At 44.0% G+C, this 20,834-nt stretch overlaps 1 protein-coding gene across 5 annotated transcripts in view; it reads left to right on the top strand.

Annotated features, from left to right (window-relative positions):
• Positions 1-20,834, top strand: part of LOC110490929 (brefeldin A-inhibited guanine nucleotide-exchange protein 1) — a 99,901-nt gene that overhangs the window by 21,954 nt on the left and 57,113 nt on the right. For all 5 annotated transcript variants that reach the window (XM_036943873.2, XM_036943872.2, XM_036943871.2 and 2 more), the window contains exon 2: positions 18,558-18,588. In XM_036943873.2, coding sequence (XP_036799768.1) covers positions 18,558-18,588 — 31 coding nt within the window. The remainder of the gene's footprint in view (positions 1-18,557; positions 18,589-20,834) is intronic.

Here is a 20,834-nt window from a genome sequence, read left to right as displayed (position 1 = left end):
TTTTTACCTAGTCATTACACATGGAGTACACTATCACTCGTATTTCATGTCACAATGATTCATTGATACGTATGCTATGATGCTGGTGAAGTTGTCTCGCCAACTAGCTCACGGATCCTATTTAATGTTCTTCCCCAAAAACATAGCAAAACGACATCTGTTTCAGTAGCTATAGTTAGCTAGCTAACTATATAGCTAGGTGTCATCATCTTAAATAACCTTATTTGATTAATGGTGGTCGGACCCATCTATGTGAAGCTAGCCATAATAAGGATTAGCCACGATAGTGGACTTTGCGGTTAGCCTTGAAAATAAAATATGTCATTGACAGTGATGCAAATGAATACAAGTAGTAGAATTATGCCCTAATTGAATAGCTCATGCTAAACGAGGTTGGAATGTTGTTTTATAAAATCAACATTTTTTTATTTTTTTATATAGGTACAGTGGGGCAGAAAAATATTTAGTCAGCCACCAATTGTGGATGTTCTCCCACTTAAAAAGATGAGAGAGGCCTGTAATTTTCATCATAGGTACACTTCAACTATGACAGACAAAATTAGGAAAAAAAATCCAGAAAATAGGATTTTTTATACATTTATTTGCAAAATATGGTGGAAAATAAACTTTTGTTATTGACCAAATACTTATCTCAATACTTTGTTATATACCCTTTGTTGGCAATGACAGAGGTCAACTGTTTTTTGTAAGTCTTCACAAGGTTTTCACACAATGGTGCTGGTATTTTGGCCCATTCCTCCATGCAGATCTCCTCTAGAGCAGTGATGTTTTGGGGCTGTTGCTGGGCAACACTGACTTTCAACTCCCTCCAAAGATTTTCTATGGGGTTGAGATCTGGAGACTGGCTAGGCCACTCCAGGACCTTGAAATGCTTCTTACGAAGCCACTCCTTCGTTGCCCGGGCGGTGTGTTTGGGATCATTGTCATGCTGAAAGACCCAGCCCCGTTTCATCTTCAATGCCCTTGCTGATGGAAGGAGGTTTTCACTCAAAATCTCACGATACATGGCCCCATTCATTTTTTCCTTTACACGGATCAGTCGTCCTGGTCCCTTTGCAGAAAAACAGCCCCAAAGCATGATGTTTCCACCCCCCATGCTTCACAGTAGGTATGGTGTTCTTTGGATGCAACTCAGCATTCTTTGTCCTCCAAACACAACGAGTTGAGTTTTTACCAAAAAGTTATATTTTGGTTTCATCTGACCAAATTATGTTCTCCCAAGCTTCTTCTGGATCATCCAAATGCTCTCTAGCAAACTTCAGACTGGCCTGGACATGTACTGGCTTAAGCAGGGGGACACGTCTGGCACTGCAGGATTTGAGTCCCTGGCGGCGTAGTGTGTTACTGATGGTAGGCTTTGTTACTTTGGTCCCAGCTCTCTGCAGGTCATTCACTAGGTCCCCCCGTGTGGTTCTGGGATTTTTGCTCACCGTTCTTGTGATCATTTTGACCCCACGGGGTGAGATCTTAAGTGGAGCCCCAGATCGAGGGAGATTATCAGTGGTCTTGTATATCTTCCATTTCCTAATAATTGCTCCCACAGTTGATTTCTTCAAACCAAGCTGCTTACCTATTGCAGATTCAGTCTTCCCAGCCTGGTGCAGGTCTACAATTTTGTTTCTGGTGTCCTTTGACAGCTCTTTGGTCTTGGCCATAGTGGAGTTTAGAGTGTGACTGTTTGAGGTTCCATTAATACAGGTAACGAGTGGAGGACAGAGGAGCCTCTTAAAGAATAAGTTACAGGTCTGTGAGAGCCAGAAATCTTGCTTGTTTCTAAGTGACCAAATACTTATTTTCCACCATAATATGCAAATAAATTCATTAAAAATCCTACAATGTGATTTTCTGGATTTCTTTTCTCATTTTGTCTGTCATAGTTGAAGTGTACCTATGATGACATTTACAGGCCTCTCTCATCTTTTTAAGTGGGAGAACTTACACAATTGGTGGTTGACTAAATACTTTTTTGCCCCACTGTATGCATGTTAGCTTTGACATCGGTTTTGCACATCGACGTTAAACAAGACATCGGGCCGATGGCGATGTTGGCATTTTTAGCTAATATCTTCCGATTCCAATATGTTCACCGATTTTATATTGTGCATCCCTAGTGTGTGTGTGCTTGCTCCCAGATAAACCTCCCAATACTAAGGGCATTTAATACCCATTGACGAAAGGAGGATTGATGAGGACTTTGTCTTTGTTTTTGCCTGAGTTTCTTGTGAATCAGCAGTCTTTGGTAATCATTAGAAGGGAGCAGCTTTCAGTTTGGAGCAGGTTTTGTTTCTTAGTCTGTCTCAGTGGCCACTGGCCAGCCCCCTATTGTCGGGCAGTTGTTGTATCAAACATCCAATCCAGTATTATCAAGAAGCCATCCCATAGTTCTGAGTCTCAGTGAAGTGACGAGCCTGTCATCTGAGGAAGGCTTGTTGTGATTCTCTGGGCATACATCTCTCACTCTCTCACTCTCTCACTCTCTCACTCTCTCTCTCACTCTCTCTCTCACTCTCTCTCTCACACTCTCACACTCTCACTCTCTCACTCTCTCACTCTCTCACTCTCTCACTCTCACACTCTCTCACTCACTCACTCACTCACTCACTCACTCTCTCCTCTCTTTCTTTCTCTCTCTCTTCTTAATTCAATTTCAATTCAAGGGCTTTATTGGCATGGGAAACATGTTTACATTGCCAAAGCAAGTGAAATAGATAATAAACCAATGTGAAATAAACAATACAAAATTTACAGTAAACATTTCACTCACAGAAGTTCCAAAAGAATAAAGACATTTCAAATGTCATATTATGTTGTAACGATGTGCAAGTAGTTAAAAGTACAAAATGGAAAATTAATAAACATAAATATGGGTTGTATTAACAAAGGTGTTTGTTCTTCATTAGTTGCCCTTTTCTTGTGGCAACAGGTCACGTATCTTGCTGCTGTGATGGCACAGTGTGGTATTTCACCCAGTACATATGGGAGTTTATCAAAATTGGGTTTGTTTTTGAATTCTTTGTGGATCTGTGTAATCTGAGGGAAATATGTGTCTCTAATATGGTCATACATTTGGCAGGAGGTTAGGAAGTGCAGCTCAGTTTCCACCTCATTTTGTCGGCAGTGTGCACATAGCCTGTCTTCTCTTGAGAGCCAGGTCTGCCTACGGCAACCTTTCTCAATAGCAAGGCTATGCTCATGTAACGGATGTGAAACGGCTAGCTTAGTTAGCGGTGGTGCGCGCTAAATAGCGTTTCAATCGGTGACGTCACTTGCTCTGAGACCTTGAAGTAGTAGTTCCCCTTGCTCTGCAAAAGCCGCGGCTTTTGTGGAGCGATGGGTAACGATGCTTCGTGGGTGACTGTTGTTGATGTGTGCAGAGGGTCCCTGGTTCGCGCCCGGGTATGGGCGAGGGGACGGTCTAAAGTTATACTGTTACACTCACTGAGTCTGTACATAGTCAAAGCTTTCCTTAAGTTTGAGTCAGGTATTCTGCCACTGTATACTCACTGTTTAGGGCCAAATAGCATTCTAGTTTGCTCTGTTTTTTTTGTTAATTCTTTCCAATGTGTCAAGTAATTATCTTTTTGTTTTCTCATGATTTGGTTAGGTCTAATTGTGTTGCTGTCCTGGGGCTCTGTGGAGTCTGTTTGTGTTTGTGAACAGAGCCCCAGGACCAGCGTGCTTAGGGGACTTTTCTCTATGTTCATCTCTCTGTAGGTGTTGGCTTTGTTATGTAAGGTTTGGGAATCTCTTCCTTTTAGGTGGTTGTAGAATTTAATGGCTCTTTTCTGGATTATGATAATTAGCGGGTATCGGCATAATTCTTTCTCTGAATGCGTTATTTGGTGTTTTACGTTGTACACAGAGGATATTTTTGCAGAATTCTGCATGCAGTGTCTCAATTTGGTGTTTGTCCCATTTTGTGAATTCTTGGTTGGTGAGCGGACCCCAGACCTCACAACCATAAAGGGCAGTGGGTTCTATAACTAATTTCAAGTATTTTTCTCGCTCGCTGTCTGTGTGTCTGTCTCTGTCGTACGCACAGTCATGTTAGTCTCACAGCTGTCTGACAGCGTTTCTGTGTTCTTGATGTGTGCTGACTGTACTCCAATTGCTGTGGGTTGCATCATAGTGGTCTGTACTGAGGTGCTTCTGTCATGGGCTCAGATCCAGCGTTTCTTTCAACAGAAGGACAGAAGGTACAGTATGAACATAGCGTCTGGAACAGTTTGTTTATGAAGTGGTTGTACTTTCAGGTCAGGGGAAGTAGGGTTACTTTACTGAGCAGAGCAACCTCTGTCACCTTCTCATCCATGTTTCAGTGTTTGTGTTGTTGTGGTCGATCAGAGAGAGAAATGAAGGGTTTGCTGGTTGGCCTACTCGTAATTCAATGTAAACAAATCCACTATCCTTAGCAGAATGAGGATCTGGCCAGTAGCACAGTAGCTGTTAGCTGGGCTCTGGCCAGGGCATTACCTTTACCTAAAGAATATGATGTGTCAGTGGAGACTGATGGGTTGGATGTTGTTTACGAATTTCAGGAAGTGTTCTGTTTCTCCATTGGTGTTGTGTAGGCGAGTAGTATCAGTTTTCAGATGGGAAGTACATGACTTGTGTGTGAATGCGTTTCTGTTAGCCTTGTATTTGTGTGTCTGTCTGTATCTGTGTCTGATTTTGTCATTGTGGGTGTATGTTCCTGTGTTTTTGGTATGAATAAATCTCCTATTGCCCTCTCTCATGCAATCGCCTTCCTTCTAGTGCAGCTAGGCAGTGAGACTGGAGTCCAGGGGGGTCAGGGAGTTATCAACCCCCTTCACACTGGCATTCTGTATATGCGGATGGCTGTTCTAGGACATGGGGGACAACGCGGCTACACAGCCAAACCTCACACATACTTAGATAGCATGGAAAGAGTAGAGATGACTGCAGGGCTGGGGCCTGGGCTGACATTTTAAAGTTTACTAAAGGGATTGGTTTACACTAGTGCAAAGTTTATAACGTTTATATTTTTATTCCCATCTGGAAATAACAGGATTTAAAAAAATTAAATGTGACCTAGTCTCTTTTGAATTTGTATAGCAGACCCTCATGCCAAATTGAGTCAAACCACTTTTTTTAAATAAACAAAGCATGAGAAGACTTTGTCTTTGTTTTGGTTTGTTTGTTTGTCAATTAGGGTGTGCAGGGTGAGTACGTGGTCTGTCATATGCGGTAATTTGATAAAAAGCCGATTTGAAATTTGCTCAGTACATTGTTTTCACTGAGGAAATGTACGAGTCTGCTGTTAATGATAATGCAGAGGATTGTCCCAAGGTTGCTGTTGACTCATAACGTATGGTAGTTATTGGGGTGATCAGTCCTTGGTTCTAAATATTGGGGAAGATGCCAGAGCTGAGGATGATGTTAAAGAGTTTAAGTATAGCCAATTGGAATTTGTGGTCTGTATATTTTATAATTTCATTTAGGATACCATCAGCACCATAGGCCTTTTTTTCAATTGAATTGGAGAATCCAGTGGGTTCTGGTAGTCTTTAATAGTTGATTCTAAGATTTGTATTTGATCATGTATATGTTTTTGCTGTTTGTTCTTTGTTATAGAACCAAAAAATATTAGAGAAGTGATTTATCCATAATTCTCAGTTTTGGATAGATAACTCTTCGTGTTGTGGTTTGTTTAGTGGGTTCTAATTTTCCCAGAAGTGGTTAGAGTCTAGAGTTATGGATTCTTCAATTACATTAAGCACTCACTCAGATGGGCATCAGCATTGTCATGTGTGATTGAGAGGCTACTGGTGGGGAAGCATGCTAGTCAGTGTTGTTCATGCCCTTTGATTAGACTCAAACCCAGAACACCCAAACACACTTAACACAAGGCCTGTCAAGGCCAGCTCTCAGCAGAACTACTACAGCAGACCAGAACACAGACAGTACAGGATGAATTTGATAATTTTGACTTCTAATGTGTTGTTTATAGTGCTACTTGGTGAATGTTGGGACTCGGTGACTTGTGGAAGAGATGGTAAATTATAGGGCAGAGAGACGGGCAACAAGAGGTGAAGTTAGTCACATAACATTGACTGTATTCCTAACAGCATTGGGAGACAAAAGTGCTATCATGGTTCACTTGGTGAAAATGGGATTTAAATGAATAATAGATGCGTGTGTGTGTGTGTGTGTGTGTGTGTGTGTGTGTGCGTGTCTCAGTTGAATGGTGTTATTTGGGAGGGATAGACACCAAATTGGGGATCCAGTTTCACATCATTAAAATCTTCCTGGGGCATCCAGGATATTACTCTGTCTATCTGTCTCACTAAGGGCACTGGTTAACTCTTAGCGTTGCCATGGTTTCAGCACTCAACACAACTGGTGACAATTATTCATAAACACTACCTACATATTCAACTAATTACCTGATGTAGCTCACAGTGTAAATAACATACCCCAACGTTCCAATCTAACACTTTCTGTGTGCCTTGGTTTTAACAACTCAATATATGCCTAAGAGATTAGCCAATAAAGAGCCGAAGTATGCCTAAGAGATTAGCCAATACAGGGCCGAAGTATGCCTAAGAGATTAGCCAATACAGGGCCGAAGTATGCCTAAGAGATTAGCCAATAAAGAGCCGAAGTATGCCTAAGAGATTAGCCAATACAGGGCCGAAGTATGCCTAAGAGATTAGCCAATACAGGGCCGAAGTATGCCTAAGAGATTAGCCAATAAAGAGCCGAAGTATGCCTAAGAGATTAGCCAATACAGGGCCGAAGTATGCCTAAGAGATTAGCCAATACAGGGCCGAAGTATGCCTAAGAGATTAGCCAATACAGGGCCGAAGTATGCCCAAGAGATTAGCCAATACAGGGCCGAAGTATGCCCAAGAGATTAGCCAATACAGGACCGAAGTATGCCCAAGAGATTAGCCAATACAGGGCTGTAGTATACCTATTGAATTAATATCACTACGTTCTTATGGCTCCTTACACTCTTCTATTTGAATCAGACTTTATGAAACAGTAAAAAGCTATGCAGTGGACATGTTGTCTGAACAGTCACAGTAGCACAGAGCCTCGGTTTCATCTTCACAACTCTCCCAGCCAGGACTGAGTTAACACTGCTATATTACAAAGGTCTTTCAGCAGACACCTGTGTTCTGATGTTGCTATGGGTGGTGACTGTGCAATCCATTCCTGGGGGTGTAAGTGCTGGGCTGGAACCAAAATGTGCACACTTGAATGAGAAAAACTGGTTTGAAATAATACTGCCCTGCTCTCTGTTTGTGTTTGGGATCTAGCCAAGGAAAGAATGCATCTAGGTTTGTGGGATTGGATGGCTGCGGGTAATATGTTTTGAGGCGGAACAAATCTGTAGGCTTGTCCATATGAAATATGTATGTGTCAGGCTCTAGCAGGTTATGGGCTATTCAGTGAGGTGCAGAGGTCAGATATATGGACGTCAGCTTGTCTTGATCCACACAAGAATGTGTTACGAGTTCAGCTGCTCTTGAACAGAACGTTATGGAACTCTTTCTCTCTCTCTCGCTCTCCTTCACCCCTTCTCACACTCTCTCTCTCGCTCTCCTTCACCCCTTCTCCCCCCTAACACTCTCTCTCTCTCGCTCTCCTTCACCCCTTCTCCCCCCTCACACTCTCTCTCTCGCTCTCCTTCACCCCTTCTCCCCCCTAACACTCTCTCTCTGTCGCTCTCCTTCACCCCTTCTCCCCCCTCACACTCTCTCTCTCGCTCTCCTTCACCCCTTCTCCCCCCTAACACTCTCTCTCTCGCTCTCCTTCACCCCTTCTCCTCCCTCACACTCTCTCTCTCGCTCTCCTTCACCCCTTCTCCCTCTCACACTCTCTCTCTCTCTCTCTCCTTCACCCCTTCTCCCTCTCACACTCTCTCTCTCTCGCTCTCCTTCACCCCTTCTCCCTCTCACACTCTCTCTCTCGCTCTCCTTCACCCCTTCTCCCTCTCACACTCTCTCTCGCTCTCCTTCACCCCTTCTCCCCCCTCACACCCTCTCTCGCTCTCCTTCACCCCTTCTCCCCCTCACACTCCCTCTCTCTCTCTGTCTCTCGCTCTCCTTCACCCCTTCTCCCCCTAACACTCTCTCTCTCCTTCACCCCTTCTCCCCCCTCACACTCTCTCTCTCTCTCTCTCTCTCCCTCGCTCTCTCTCTCTCTCTCGCTCTCCTTCACCCCTTCTCCCCCCTCACACTCTCTCTCTCTCTCTCGCTCTCCTTCACTCCTTCTCCCCCCTCACACTCTCTCTCTTTCTCTCTTGCTCTCCTCTCTCCTCTCTCTCTCTCTCTCCGCCTCTCTCTTTCTCTCTCTCTCCGCCTCTCTCTTTCTCTCTCTCTCCTCCCTCTCTGCCTCTCTCTCTCTTTCTCTCTCTCTCTCTCTCTTCTTAATTCAATTCAAGGGCTTCATTAGCATGGGAAACATGTTTACATTGCCAAAGCAAGTGAAATAGATAATAAACCAATGTGAAATAAACAATACAAAATGAACAGTAAACATTTCACTCAAAGAAGTTCCAAAAGAATAAAGACATTTCAAATGTCATGTTATGTCTATATACAGTGTTGTAACATGCAATATAGTTAAAGTACAAAAGGGAAAATTAATAAACATACAGTTGAAGTTGGAAGTTTACAAACACTTAGGTTGGAATCATTAAAACTCATTTTTCAACCACTCCACAAATTTCTTGTTAACAAACTATAGTTTTGGCAAGTTGGTTAGGACATCTACTTTGTGCACAACATAACTAATTTTTCCAACAATTGTTTACAGACAGATTATTTAACTTATAATTCAATGTATCACAATTCCAGTGGGTCAGAAGTTTACATACACTAAGTTGACTGTGCCTTTTAAACAGCTTGGATAATTCCAGAAATTGATGTCATGGCTTTAGAAGCTGAGTCAATTGGAGGTGTACCTGTGGATGTATTTCAAGGCCTACCTTCAAACTCAGTGCCTCTTTGCTTGACATCATGGGAAAATCGAAAGAAATCAGCCAAGACCCCAGAACAAAAATTGTAGACCTCCACAAGTCTGGTTCATACTTGGGAGCAATTTCCAAACGCCTGAAGGTACCACGTTCATCTGTACAAAAAATTGTACGCAAGTATAAACACCATGGGACCACGCAGCCGTCATACCGCTCAGGAAGGAGACGTGTTCTGTCTCCTAGAGATGAACGTACTTCGGTGCAAAAAGTGCAAATCAATCCCAGAACAACAGCAAAGGACCTTGTGAAGATGCTGGAGGAAACAGGTACAAATGATCTATATCCACAGTAAAACAAGTCCTATATCGACATAAAAGACCGCTCAGCACGGAAGAAGCCACTGCTCCAAAACCGCCAATAAAAAGCCAAACTATGGTTTGCAACTGCACATGCGGACAAAGATCGTACTTTTTGGAGAAATGTCCTCTGGTCTGATGAAACAAAAAAATAACTGTTTGGCCATTATGTCCATCATTATATTTGGAGGAAAACGGGGCTTGCAAGCCTGAAGAACACCATCCCAACCGTGAAGCACGGGGCTGGCAGCATCATGTTGTGCGTGTGCTTTGCTGCAAGAGGGACTGGTGCACTTCACAAAACAGATGGCATAATGAGGGAGGAAAATTATGTGGATATATTGAAGCAACATCTCAAGACATCAGTCAGGAAGTTAAAGCTTGGTCACAAATGGGTCTTCCAAATGGACAATGACCCCAAGCATACTTCCAAAGTTGTGGCAAAATGGCTTAAGGACAACAACGTCAAGGTATTGGAGTGGCCATCATAAAGCCCTGACCTCAATCCTATAGAACATTTATGGGCAGAACTGAAAAGGCGTGTGCGAGCAAGGAAGCCTACAAACCGGACTCAGTTACACCAGCTCTGTCAGGAGGAATGGGCCAAAATTCACCCAACTTATTGTGGGAAGCTTGTGGAAGGCTACCAAAAACGTTTGACCCAAGTTAAACAATTTAAAGGCAATGCTACCAAATACTAATTGAGTGTATGTAAACTTCTGACCCACTGGGAATGTGATGAAAGAAATAAAAGCTGAAATAAATCATTCCCTCTACTATTATTTTGACATTTCACATTCTTAAAATAAAGTGGTGACTGACCTACAACAGGGTTCTTTACTAGGATTAAATGTCAGGAATTGTGAAAAACTAAGTTTAAATGTATTTGGCTACGGTGTATGTAAACTTCTGGTGCATGTAAACTTCAACTGTGCATTAATAAAATCAATTTAGTCTCAAATAAATAATGAAACATGTTCGATTTGGTTTAAATAATGCAAAAACACAGTGCTGGAGAAGAAAGTAAAAGTGCAATATGTGCCATGTAAAAAAAGCTAACGTTTAAGTTCCTTTCTCATAAGATGAGAACATATGAAAGCTGGTGGTTCCTTTTAACATGAGTATTTAATATTCCCAGTTAAGAAGTTTTAGGTTGTAGTTATTACAGGAGTTATAGGACTATTTATCTCCATACCATTTGTATCTCATATACCGTTGACTATTGGAAGTTCTTATAGGCACTGTAGTATTGCCAGCCTTATCTCGGGAGTTGATAGGCTTGAAGTCATAAACAGCGCAATGCTTGAAGCACAGCGAAGAGCTGCTGGCAAACACAGGAAAGTGCTGTTTGATTGAATGCTTACGAGCCTGCTGCTGCCTACAACCGCTCAGTCAGACTGCTATCAAATCATAGACTTAATTATAATATAATAAACACACAGAAATACGAGCTTTAGGTCATTAATATGGTCAAATCAGGAAACTACCATTTCGAAAACAAAACGTTTATTCTTTCAGTGAAATACAGAACCGTCTAAATCTAAAAAAGTCTAAATATTGCTGTTACATTGCACAACCTTCAATGTTATGTCATAATTATGTAAAAGTCTGGCAAATTAATTACGGTCTTTGTTAGGAAGAAATTGTAATGTGTCTGTGTGAAGCTGGTGAGATGAGTCAGGCGCAGGACAGCAGATGTAATGAAAGCAATTTTACTCAAATAATATAACAATACACGTCGTAATAATACAAGGCCACAAATACGGACCGCAATACAATAAACAATTACTAACAAACAAACGTGGGGAACAGAGGGTTAAATAATGAACAAGTCATTGGGGAATTGAAAGCAGGTGTGTAAGACAAAACAAATGGAAAATTAAAAGTGGATCGGCGATGGCTAGAACGCCGGTGACGTCGACCGCCGAACACCGCCCGAACAAGGAGAGGGACTGACTTCGGCGGAAGTTGTGACAGAAATGTTCGTAACGAGCCAGGCAGCCCAAACTGCTGCATATACCCTGACTCTGCTTGCACAAAACGCAAGAGAAGTGACACAATTTTTCTAGTTTAAAGAAATTCATGTTAGCAGGCAATATTAACTAAATATGCAGGTTTACAAAAATATACTTGTGTATTGATTTTAAGAAAGGCATTGATGTTTATGGTTAGGTACACATTGCTGCGACAGTGCTTTTTTCGCGAATGCGCTTGTTAAATCATCACCCGTTTGGCGAAGTAGGCTGTGATTCGATGATAAATTAACAGGCACCGCATTGATTATATACCACACAGGACAAGCTAGATAATAGCAATATCATCAACCATGTGTAGTTAACTAGTAATTATGTTAAGATTGATTGTTTTGTTTTTTTATAGCTAGCAACTTACCTTGGCTCCTTGCTGCACTCGCATAACAGGTGGTCAGCCTGCCATGCAGTCTCCTCGTGGAGTGCAAAGTCTTTAATCGGCGTCCAAAAATGCAGATTACAGATTGTTATGAAAACTTGAAATCGGCCCTAATTAATCTGCAATGCCGATTAATCGGTCAACCTCTAATTGTTTTTGTGATTCACCATAGTGAAGACGTAAGCTCAGGTTTTCTGGGTCTCTATATTTTTTTTTTTATAAGTTTCTCAATTTCTTTTAGGTTTTTACATTCTTCATCAAAATATTTGTCATTGTTGTTAATTTTCTTAGGTTGTCTGCTTGAAATGTTTAAATTTGATAGGAAAGCTGAGAGGTCAAATATACTGTTTAGGTTTTCTACTGCCAAGTTTACCCCTTCACTATTACAGTGAAAGATTTTGTACAGGAAGTTGTCTAAAAGGGATTGACTTTGTTGTTGCCTAAGTTTTTTGGTAGGTTCCCACACTACTTTCCTTCCATCTATAGCAGTTCTTAATATTATTCAGTTCCTTTGGCTTTGATGCGTCATGATTGAGTATTGCTCTGTTCAGTTAGACTGGAATTTTGCTGTGATCTAATAGGGGTGTTAGTGGGCTGACTGTGAACGCTCTGAGAGACTCTGGGTTGAGATCAGTGACAAAGTAGTCTACAGTACTACTGCCAAGAGATGAGCAATAGGTGTACCTACCGTAGGAGTCCCCTCAAAGCCTACCATTGACTATATACATTCCCAGCGTGCGACAGAGCTGCAGGAGTTCTCGTCTAGTTCTGGCATTTAGGTCGCCACAGACTAGTACATGTTCGTGGGCCTGGAAGTGTTCGCTTCTCCATCCTGGAAGGGGAAATCGATCTTCATTAAAGTATGGGGATTCTAGTGGGGGGATATAGGTAGCACACATGATAACGTTTGAGTTGTTTTCTGTTGAGATCATTTCCTTTTGAATTTCTAGTCAAATATAAAATGTTCCTGTTTTTGATTAATTTAAAAGATTGCGTTAGGTCTACTCTATACCAATTCTCCCTGAGTCTCTTCCCTGTTTCACACCTGGTAGTTTGGTGGATGGGACTACCAGTTCTCTGTAACCTAGAGAATATCCAGTGGGTCCATCTCCTCTTCTAAACCATGTTTCTTGTAGGATGACAATGTCTGTATTTCTGATTTCTTTGGTGAAGTCACGATTCCTGCTCTTTAGGCCGAAGGCAGATGACCTCAGGACTTGGATATTCCAAGATGAGATAGGGAAGGCTTTGTGTGCAAAGCTGCCATCAAGGCAAAGGGTGGCTACTTTGAAGAATCGCAAATATAAAATATAGTTTGATTTGTTTAACACTTTTTTGGTTACTACATGATTCCATATGTATTATTTCATAGTGTTGATGTCTTCACTATTATTCTACAATGTAGAAAATAGTCAAAATAAAGAAAAACCCTTGAATGAGTAGGTGTGTCCAAACTTTTGACTGGTACTGTATGTCACTGGATGTTCACAGCCCCCGTAGACTAAAACTGCCTCACTGGAGCTTTACAGCCCCTGTAGACTAAAAGTGCCTCACTGGAGCTTTACAGCCCCTGTAGACTAAAACTGCCTCACTGGAGCTTTACAGCCCCGTAGACTAAAACTGCCTCACTGGATATTTACAGCCCCTGTAGACTAAACCTGCCTCACTGGAGCTTTACAGCCCCTGTAGACTAAAACTGCCTCACTGGATATTTACAGCCCCTGTAGACTAAAACTGCCTCACTGGATATTTACAGCCCCTGTAGACTAAAACTGCCTCACTGGAGCTTTACAGCCCCTGTAGACTAAAACTGCCTCACTGGATATTTACAGCCCCTGTAGACTAAAACTGCCTCACTGGATATTTACAGCCCCTGTAGACTAAAACTGCCTCACTGGATATTTACAGCCCCCGTAGACTAAAACTGCCTCACCGGATATTTACAGCCCCCGTAGACTAAAACTGCCTCACTGGATATTTACAGCCCCTGTAGACTAAAACTGCCTCACTGGATATTTACAGCCCCTGTAGACTAAAACTGCCTCACTGGATATTTACAGCCCCTGTAGACTAAAACTGCCTCACTGGATATTTACAGCGCCCGTAGACTAAAACTGCCTCACTGGATATTTACAGCCCACGTAGACTAAAACTGCTTCACTGGATATTTACAGCCCCCGTGGACTAAAACTGCCTCACTGGATATTTACAGCCCCTGTAGACTAAAACTGCCTCACTGGATATTTACAGCCGCCGTAGACTAAAACTGCCTCACTGGATATTTACAGCCCCCGTAGACTAAAACTGCCTCACTGGATATTTACAGCCCCCGTAGACTAAAACTGCCTCACTGGATATTTACAGCCCCCGTAGACTAAAACTGCCTCACTGGAGCTTTACAGCCCCCGTAGACTAAAACTGCCTCACTGGATATTTACAGCCCCTGTAGACTAAAACTGCCTCACTGGATATTTACAGCCCCCGTAGACTAAAACTGCCTCACTGGATATTTACAGCCCCTGTAGACTAAAACTGCCTCACTGGAGCTTTACAGCCTTGTAGACTAAAACTGCCTCACTGGAGCTTTACAGCCCCTGTAGACTAAAACCACACATGTGCACGCAGGCACGTACACACATAGGCACAAACACATAGGCAGACACATGCACATACACATGCGTGAGTACACACACACAGAATAGCCAGTCATAGAGACAGATAGAAGTGGGAGAGAAAGAACAACACAGAGAGCAGACCTATGAAGCAGATCAAGATCCCTCTATACAGACAGACTGGTGTCACCTGACATGTCTTCAGATCAGTGCAGATCAAGGCAGCAGCCCTCTATACAGACAGACTGGTGTCACCTGACATGTCTTCAGATCAGTGCAGATCAAGGCAGCAGCCCTCTATACAGACAGACTGGTGTCACCTGACATGTCTTCAGATCAGTGCAGATCAAGGCAGCAGCCCTCTGTACAGACAGACTGGTGTTTTCAGATCTGTTCTACAGGGACACAAAGAAGATTCATAGAGCCATGCTCTAGCCTATATGCTTGTTCATATACAGTGCCTTTTGGATAGTATTCAGACCCCTTGACTTTTTCTACGTTATGTTACAGCCTAATTCTAAAATTGATTTAAAGAAAATGTTACTCATTAATCTACATACAATATCCCATAATGACAAAACAGGTTTTTAGAAATTTTAGCAAAAATAAATAACAATAAAAAATGAAATATCACATTTACATAAGTGTTCAGACCCTTTACTCAGTCCCTCGTTGAACACTTTTGGCAGTGATTACATCCTTGAGTCTTCTTGGGTATGATGCTACAAGCTTGGCACATCTGTATTTGGGATCCTCTCAAGCTCTGTCAGGTTGGATGGGGAGCATTGCTGCACAGATATTTTCAGGTCTCTCAATAGATGTTCGATCGGGTTCAATACCGGGCTCTGGCTGGGCCAGTCAAGGACATTCAGATACTTGTCCCGAAGCCACTCCTGCCTTGTCTTTGCTGTGGGCTTAGGGTCGTTGTCCTGTTGGAAGGTGAAACATCACACCAGTCTGAGATCCTGAGAACTTTAGAGCAGGTTTCATCAAGGATCTCTCTTTACTTTGCTCCGTTCATCTTTGGCTCGATCCTGACAAGTCTCCCAGTCCCTGCTGCTGATAAACAGCCCCACAGCATGATGCTGCCTCTACCATGCTTCACCGTATGCATGGTGTAAGGTTTCCTCCAGATGTGACACTTGGCATTCAGGCCAAAGAGTTCAATCTTGGTTTCATCAGACCAGAGAATCTTGTTTCCCATGGTCTGTGTCTTTAGGTGCTTTTTGGCATACTCCAATTGGGCTGTCATGTGCCTTTTACTGAGGAGTGGCTTCTGTCTGGCCACTCTACCATAAAGACCTGATTGGTGGAGTGCTGCAGAGATGGTTGTCCTTCTGGAAGGTTCTCCCATCTCCACAGAGGAACTCTGGAGTTCTGTCAGAGTGACCATTGGGTTCTTGGTCACCTCCCTGACCAAGGCCCTTCTCCCCTGATTGCTCAGTTTGGTCAGGTGGCCAGCTCTAGGAAGAGTCTTGAGGGTTCCAAACTTCTTCCATTTAAGAATGGAGGCCACTGTGTTCTTGGGGACCTTCAATGCTGCAGACATTTTTTGGTACCCTTCCTCAGATCTGTGCCTCAACACAATCCTGTCTCTGAGCTCTACGGACAATTCCTTTAACCTCATGGCTTGGTTTTTACTCTGATAGGCACTGTCAACTGTGTGATCTTATATAGACCGGTGTGTGTCTTTCCAAATCATGTCCAATCAATTGAATCACGGGTGGACTCCATTCAAGTTGTAGAGACATCTGAAGGATAATCAATGGAAACAGGATGCACCTGAGCTCAATTTCGAGTCTCATAGCAAAGGGTCTGAATACTTATGTAAATTAAGTATTTTATTATTTTTATTTTTTGGAAACATTTTTAGAAATCTGTTTTCACTTTGCCATGATGGGATATGGTGTGTAGATTGCTGAGGAAACAGTGTTTATTTAATACATTTTACAATATGGCTGTAACGTAACAATAGTTAGAGAAAATCAAGGGGTCTGAATACTTTCCCGAATGTAAATGGGGTAGAAAAGTTGATTTTAAAAGGAAATATAAATAATGATTTAATAACTGTGAATAATGATTTAATGACTCTGCGTGTGATTAAAAAGCCCTTGTAATCGGCTTGTTTTATTCTGCTCGTACTAGACTGTAAAGTGGCCCTGAAACCACACCTGATTAAATGGCATGTACTGTAGCACACTAACTTGACCCTCAAGTAGATTTTGAATCAAAAATTAGCCTCGTAAGCAATATCAATAATTGAGCTGTCACTATTTTAGTGGCCTTTGTTAATAATAAGAGGGTAGTATTCTTTGGAGGGCTCTGGTGAGTGTTGCTATACTGTATGTTTTAAGCACTTCCTAGACTCCCCCTGAGTCAGTGTTGAGAGAGCTAAAATCCACATTCACTCAGTGCATAGCAGAGTGAATTGTGCCACAGCACAGTGGCACAACACCCAGTCTCCTCTCGGTGAGGGCATGTCTAGGACTGTCACAATGACTGGGTGTGTTGGAGTGTGGAATGTCTACCCAACACCAAAACACAAGAGGGTGTATTGTAAAACACACTCACATACTCATTTCAGGCCAACTTCTTAATGAGTTTGTTTGCATGCACACGCAAGTGTGTGTATCCCAACGCTCTTAACCGCTAGGCTACCTGCTGTCTTAAGAGGTTCTTATCCACATCCTGGTGTGTCCCACATACAGAATTAATCAACACTTCACTGTGACTCCCCAGACATTTACAAGGAGCCGTGGACGAGAGAGAAGCTAGATAATCAGCTAAATGCACTATTCATTAATAAGCAGGCTCTCTACCTCACTATTCATTAATAAGCAGGCTCTCTACCTCACTTCATTAATAAGCAGGCTCCCTACCTCACTATTCATTAATAAGGAGGCTCCCTACCTCACTATTCATTAATAAGCAGGCTCCCTACATCACTATTCATTAATACGGAGGCTCCCTACATCACTATTCATTAATAAGCAGGCTCCCTACCTCACTGTTCATTAATACGGAGGCTCCCTACATCACTATTCATTAATAAGCAGGCTCCCTACCTCACTGTTCATTAATAAGCAGGCTCCCTACATCACTATTCATTAATAAGCAGGCTCCCTACATCACTATTCATTAATACGCAGACTCCCTACCTCACTATTCATTAATACGCAGGCTCCCTACCTCACTATTCATTAATACGCAGGCTCCCTACATCACTATTCATTAATAAGCAGGCTCCCTACCTCACTATTCATTAATAAGCAGGCTCCCTACATCACTATTCATTAATAAGCAGGCTCCCTACATCACTATTCATTAATAAGCAGGCTCCCTACCTCACTATTCATTAATAAGCAGGCTCCCTACCTCACTATTCATTAATAAGCAGGCTCCCTACCTCACTATTCATTAATAAGCAGGCTCCCTACCTCACTATTCATTAATAAGCAGGCTCCCTACATCACTATTCATTAATAAGCAGGCTCCCTACATCACTATTCATTAATAAGCAGGCTCCCTACATCACTATTCATTAATAAGCAGGCTCCCTACATCACTATTCATTAATAAGCAGGCTCCCTACATCACTATTCATTAATAAGCAGGCTCCCTACATCACTATTCATTAATAAGCAGGCTCCCTACCTCACTATTCATTAATAAGCAGGCTCCCTACCTCACTATTCATTAATAAGCAGGCTCCCTACATCACTATTCATTAATAAGCAGGCTCCCTACATCACTATTCATTAATAAGCAGGCTCCCTACATCACTATTCATTAATAAGCAGGCTCCCTACATCACTATTCATTAATAAGCAGGCTCCCTACATCACTATTCATTAATAAGCAGGCTCCCTACATCACTATTCATTAATAAGCAGGCTCCCTACATCACTATTCATTAATAAGCAGGCTCCCTACATCACTATTCATTAATAAGCAGGCTCCCTACATCACTATTCATTAATAAGCAGGCTCCCTACATCACTATTCATTAATAAGCAGGCTCCCTACATCACTATTCATTAATAAGCAGGCTCCCTACATCACTATTCATTACTGCTGTCAGTGCCTGCTATCTGCTATTCCCAATGATGTTATTTGTTTAGTAAAATACAGCAGAATTTACCCTCCCCTTTGACTGTTACCTCAATGTTTCTAACGGTTTCTCCCTCCCTCTCTTTCTATCTCTTGTTTCAGAGGAAATAAAGGAAGATTCTGAAAAATTAAGGTACGTTTGTTTTAATTCTGTTCAGGAAAACATCCAGGTTAATTTACGTGATTTACTGAATGTCTCTGCCTGTACAGTTCTTGTACATTTGAACGCTTGTTTTGAAAGCAAACCTCGCCTTAGCGTGCCCTTGAGTATAAAGTGTGTGTGTGTGTGTGTGTGTCCTCCAGTGTGTTTATTTGTCTCTCCAGCTGGTCTACTTCTAAAAGCCCTTCTCCCTGTCATTAATGGCTTTTTTCATGGACCCCTGTCTAGTGCCCGGCTCTAACGTGTGTGTGTGTGTGTGTGTGTGTGTGTGTGTGTGTGTGTGTGTGTGTGTGTGTGTGTGTGTGTGTGTGTTAGAGAGGGAGAGAGAGAAATGGAAAGAAAGAAAAGCTGGCTTTCACCTGGGTGTGTTTGTGGAGCTTTTCTGCCCGGTAACTGGGTCTGAGGAATGAAATGTACCATGAGTACCAGTCCTTTCCTCCTCCTCTTTCTCTCCCTCCATTTCCCTTCCTATCTCTGTATCTCTCCCCCTCGAGAGACCCACAACAGAACTGGATGATCAGGGCTGGATCACAATGTTCCAGCTAGGCTAGCTCTGCCAAAATGAGACCCCTGGGGTCGGCTAGGGGAGCTAGGCTGGGGGTGGGTAAGGAGAGGTGGGCTGAGGGGGTGGGTAGAGGAGCTAAGCTGGGGGGTGGGTAGAGGAGATAGGCTGAGGGGGTGTCTAGAGGAGCTAGGCTGAGGGGGTGTCTAGAGGAGCTAGGCTGAGGGGGTGTCTAGAGGAGCTAGGCTGAGGGGGTGTCTAGAGGAGCTAGGCTGAGGGGGTGTCTAGAGGAGCTAGGCTGAGGGGGTGTCTAGAGGAGCTAGGCTGAGGGGGTGTCTAGAGGAGCTAGGCTGAGGGGGTGTCTAGAGGAGCTAGGCTGAGGGGGTGGGTAGGGAGAGGTGGGCTGAGGGGGTGGCTAGAGGAGCTAAGCTGGGGGGTGGGTAGAGGAGATAGGCTGAGGGGGTGTCTAGAGGAGCTAGGCTGAGGGGGTGTCACAATGTTCCAGCTAGGCTAGCTCTGCCAAAATGAGACCCCTGGGGTCGGCTAGGGGAGCTAGGCTGGGGGTGGGTAAGGAGAGGTGGGCTGAGGGGGTGGGTAGAGGAGCTAAGCTGGGGGGTGGGTAGAGGAGATAGGCTGAGGGGGTGTCTAGAGGAGCTAGGCTGAGGGGGTGTCTAGAGGAGCTAGGCTGAGGGGGTGTCTAGAGGAGCTAGGCTGAGGGGGTGTCTAGAGGAGCTAGGCTGAGGGGGTGTCTAGAGGAGCTAGGCTGAGGGGGTGTCTAGAGGAGCTAGGCTGAGGGGGTGGCTAGAGGAGCTAGGCTGAGGGGGTGGGTAGGGAGAGGTGGGCTGAGGGGGTGGCTAGAGGAGCTAGGCTGAGGGGGTGGGTAGAGGAGCTAAGCTGAGGGTGTGGGTAGAGGAGCTAAGCTGGGGGGTGGGTAGAGGAGCTAAGCTGGGGGGGTGGGTAGAGGAGCTAGGCTGAGGGGGTGGGTAGGGAGAGGTGGGCTGAGGGGGTGGCTAGAGGAGCTAGGCTGAGGGGGTGGGTAGGGAGAGGTGGGCTGAGGGGGTGGCTAGAGGAGCTAGGCTGAGGGGGTGGGTAGAGGAGCTAAGCTGGGGGGTGGGTAGGGAGAGGTGGGCTGAGGGGGTGGCTAGAGGAGCTAGGCTGAGGGGGTGGGTAGAGGAGCTAAGCTGGGGGGTGGGTAGGGAGAGGTGGGCTGAGGGGGTGGCTAGAGGAGCTAGGCTGAAGGGGTGGGTAGAGGAGCTAGGCTGAGGGGGTGGGTAGAGGAGCTAGGCTGAGGGGGTGGGTAGGGAGAGGTGGGCTGAGGGGGTGGCTAGAGGAGCTAGGCTGAGAGGGTGGGTAGGGAGAGGTCGGCTGAGGGGGTGGCTAGAGGAGCGAGGCTGAGGGGGTGGGTAGGGAGAGGTGGGCTGAGGGGGTGGCTAGAGGAGCTAGGCTGAGGGGGTGGGTAGAGGAGCTAAGCTGGGGGGTGGGTAGGGAGAGGTGGGCTGAGGGGGTGGCTAGAGGAGCTAAGCTGGGGGGTGGGTAGGGAGAGGTGGGCTGAGGGGGTGGCTAGAGGAGCGAGGATGAGGGAGAGGGTGGGCTGAGAGAGGTGGGCTGAGGGGGTGGGAAGAGGGAGGTGGGTTAGGTGAGAGGGCCGATTCACTGGATCGTACAGACACTGTATCTAAGCTTTCTCCCACAGATGACTTGCCCAAATGGGCTCATT

Source organism: Oncorhynchus mykiss, chromosome 15 (genome assembly GCF_057628025.1).
Source record: "Oncorhynchus mykiss isolate SJ-2025 chromosome 15, ASM5762802v1, whole genome shotgun sequence".
Lineage (NCBI taxonomy): Eukaryota > Metazoa > Chordata > Actinopteri > Salmoniformes > Salmonidae > Oncorhynchus > Oncorhynchus mykiss.
The sequence above is the reverse complement of the archived record's forward strand: the minus strand, read 5'-3'. Positions and strand labels throughout refer to the sequence as shown.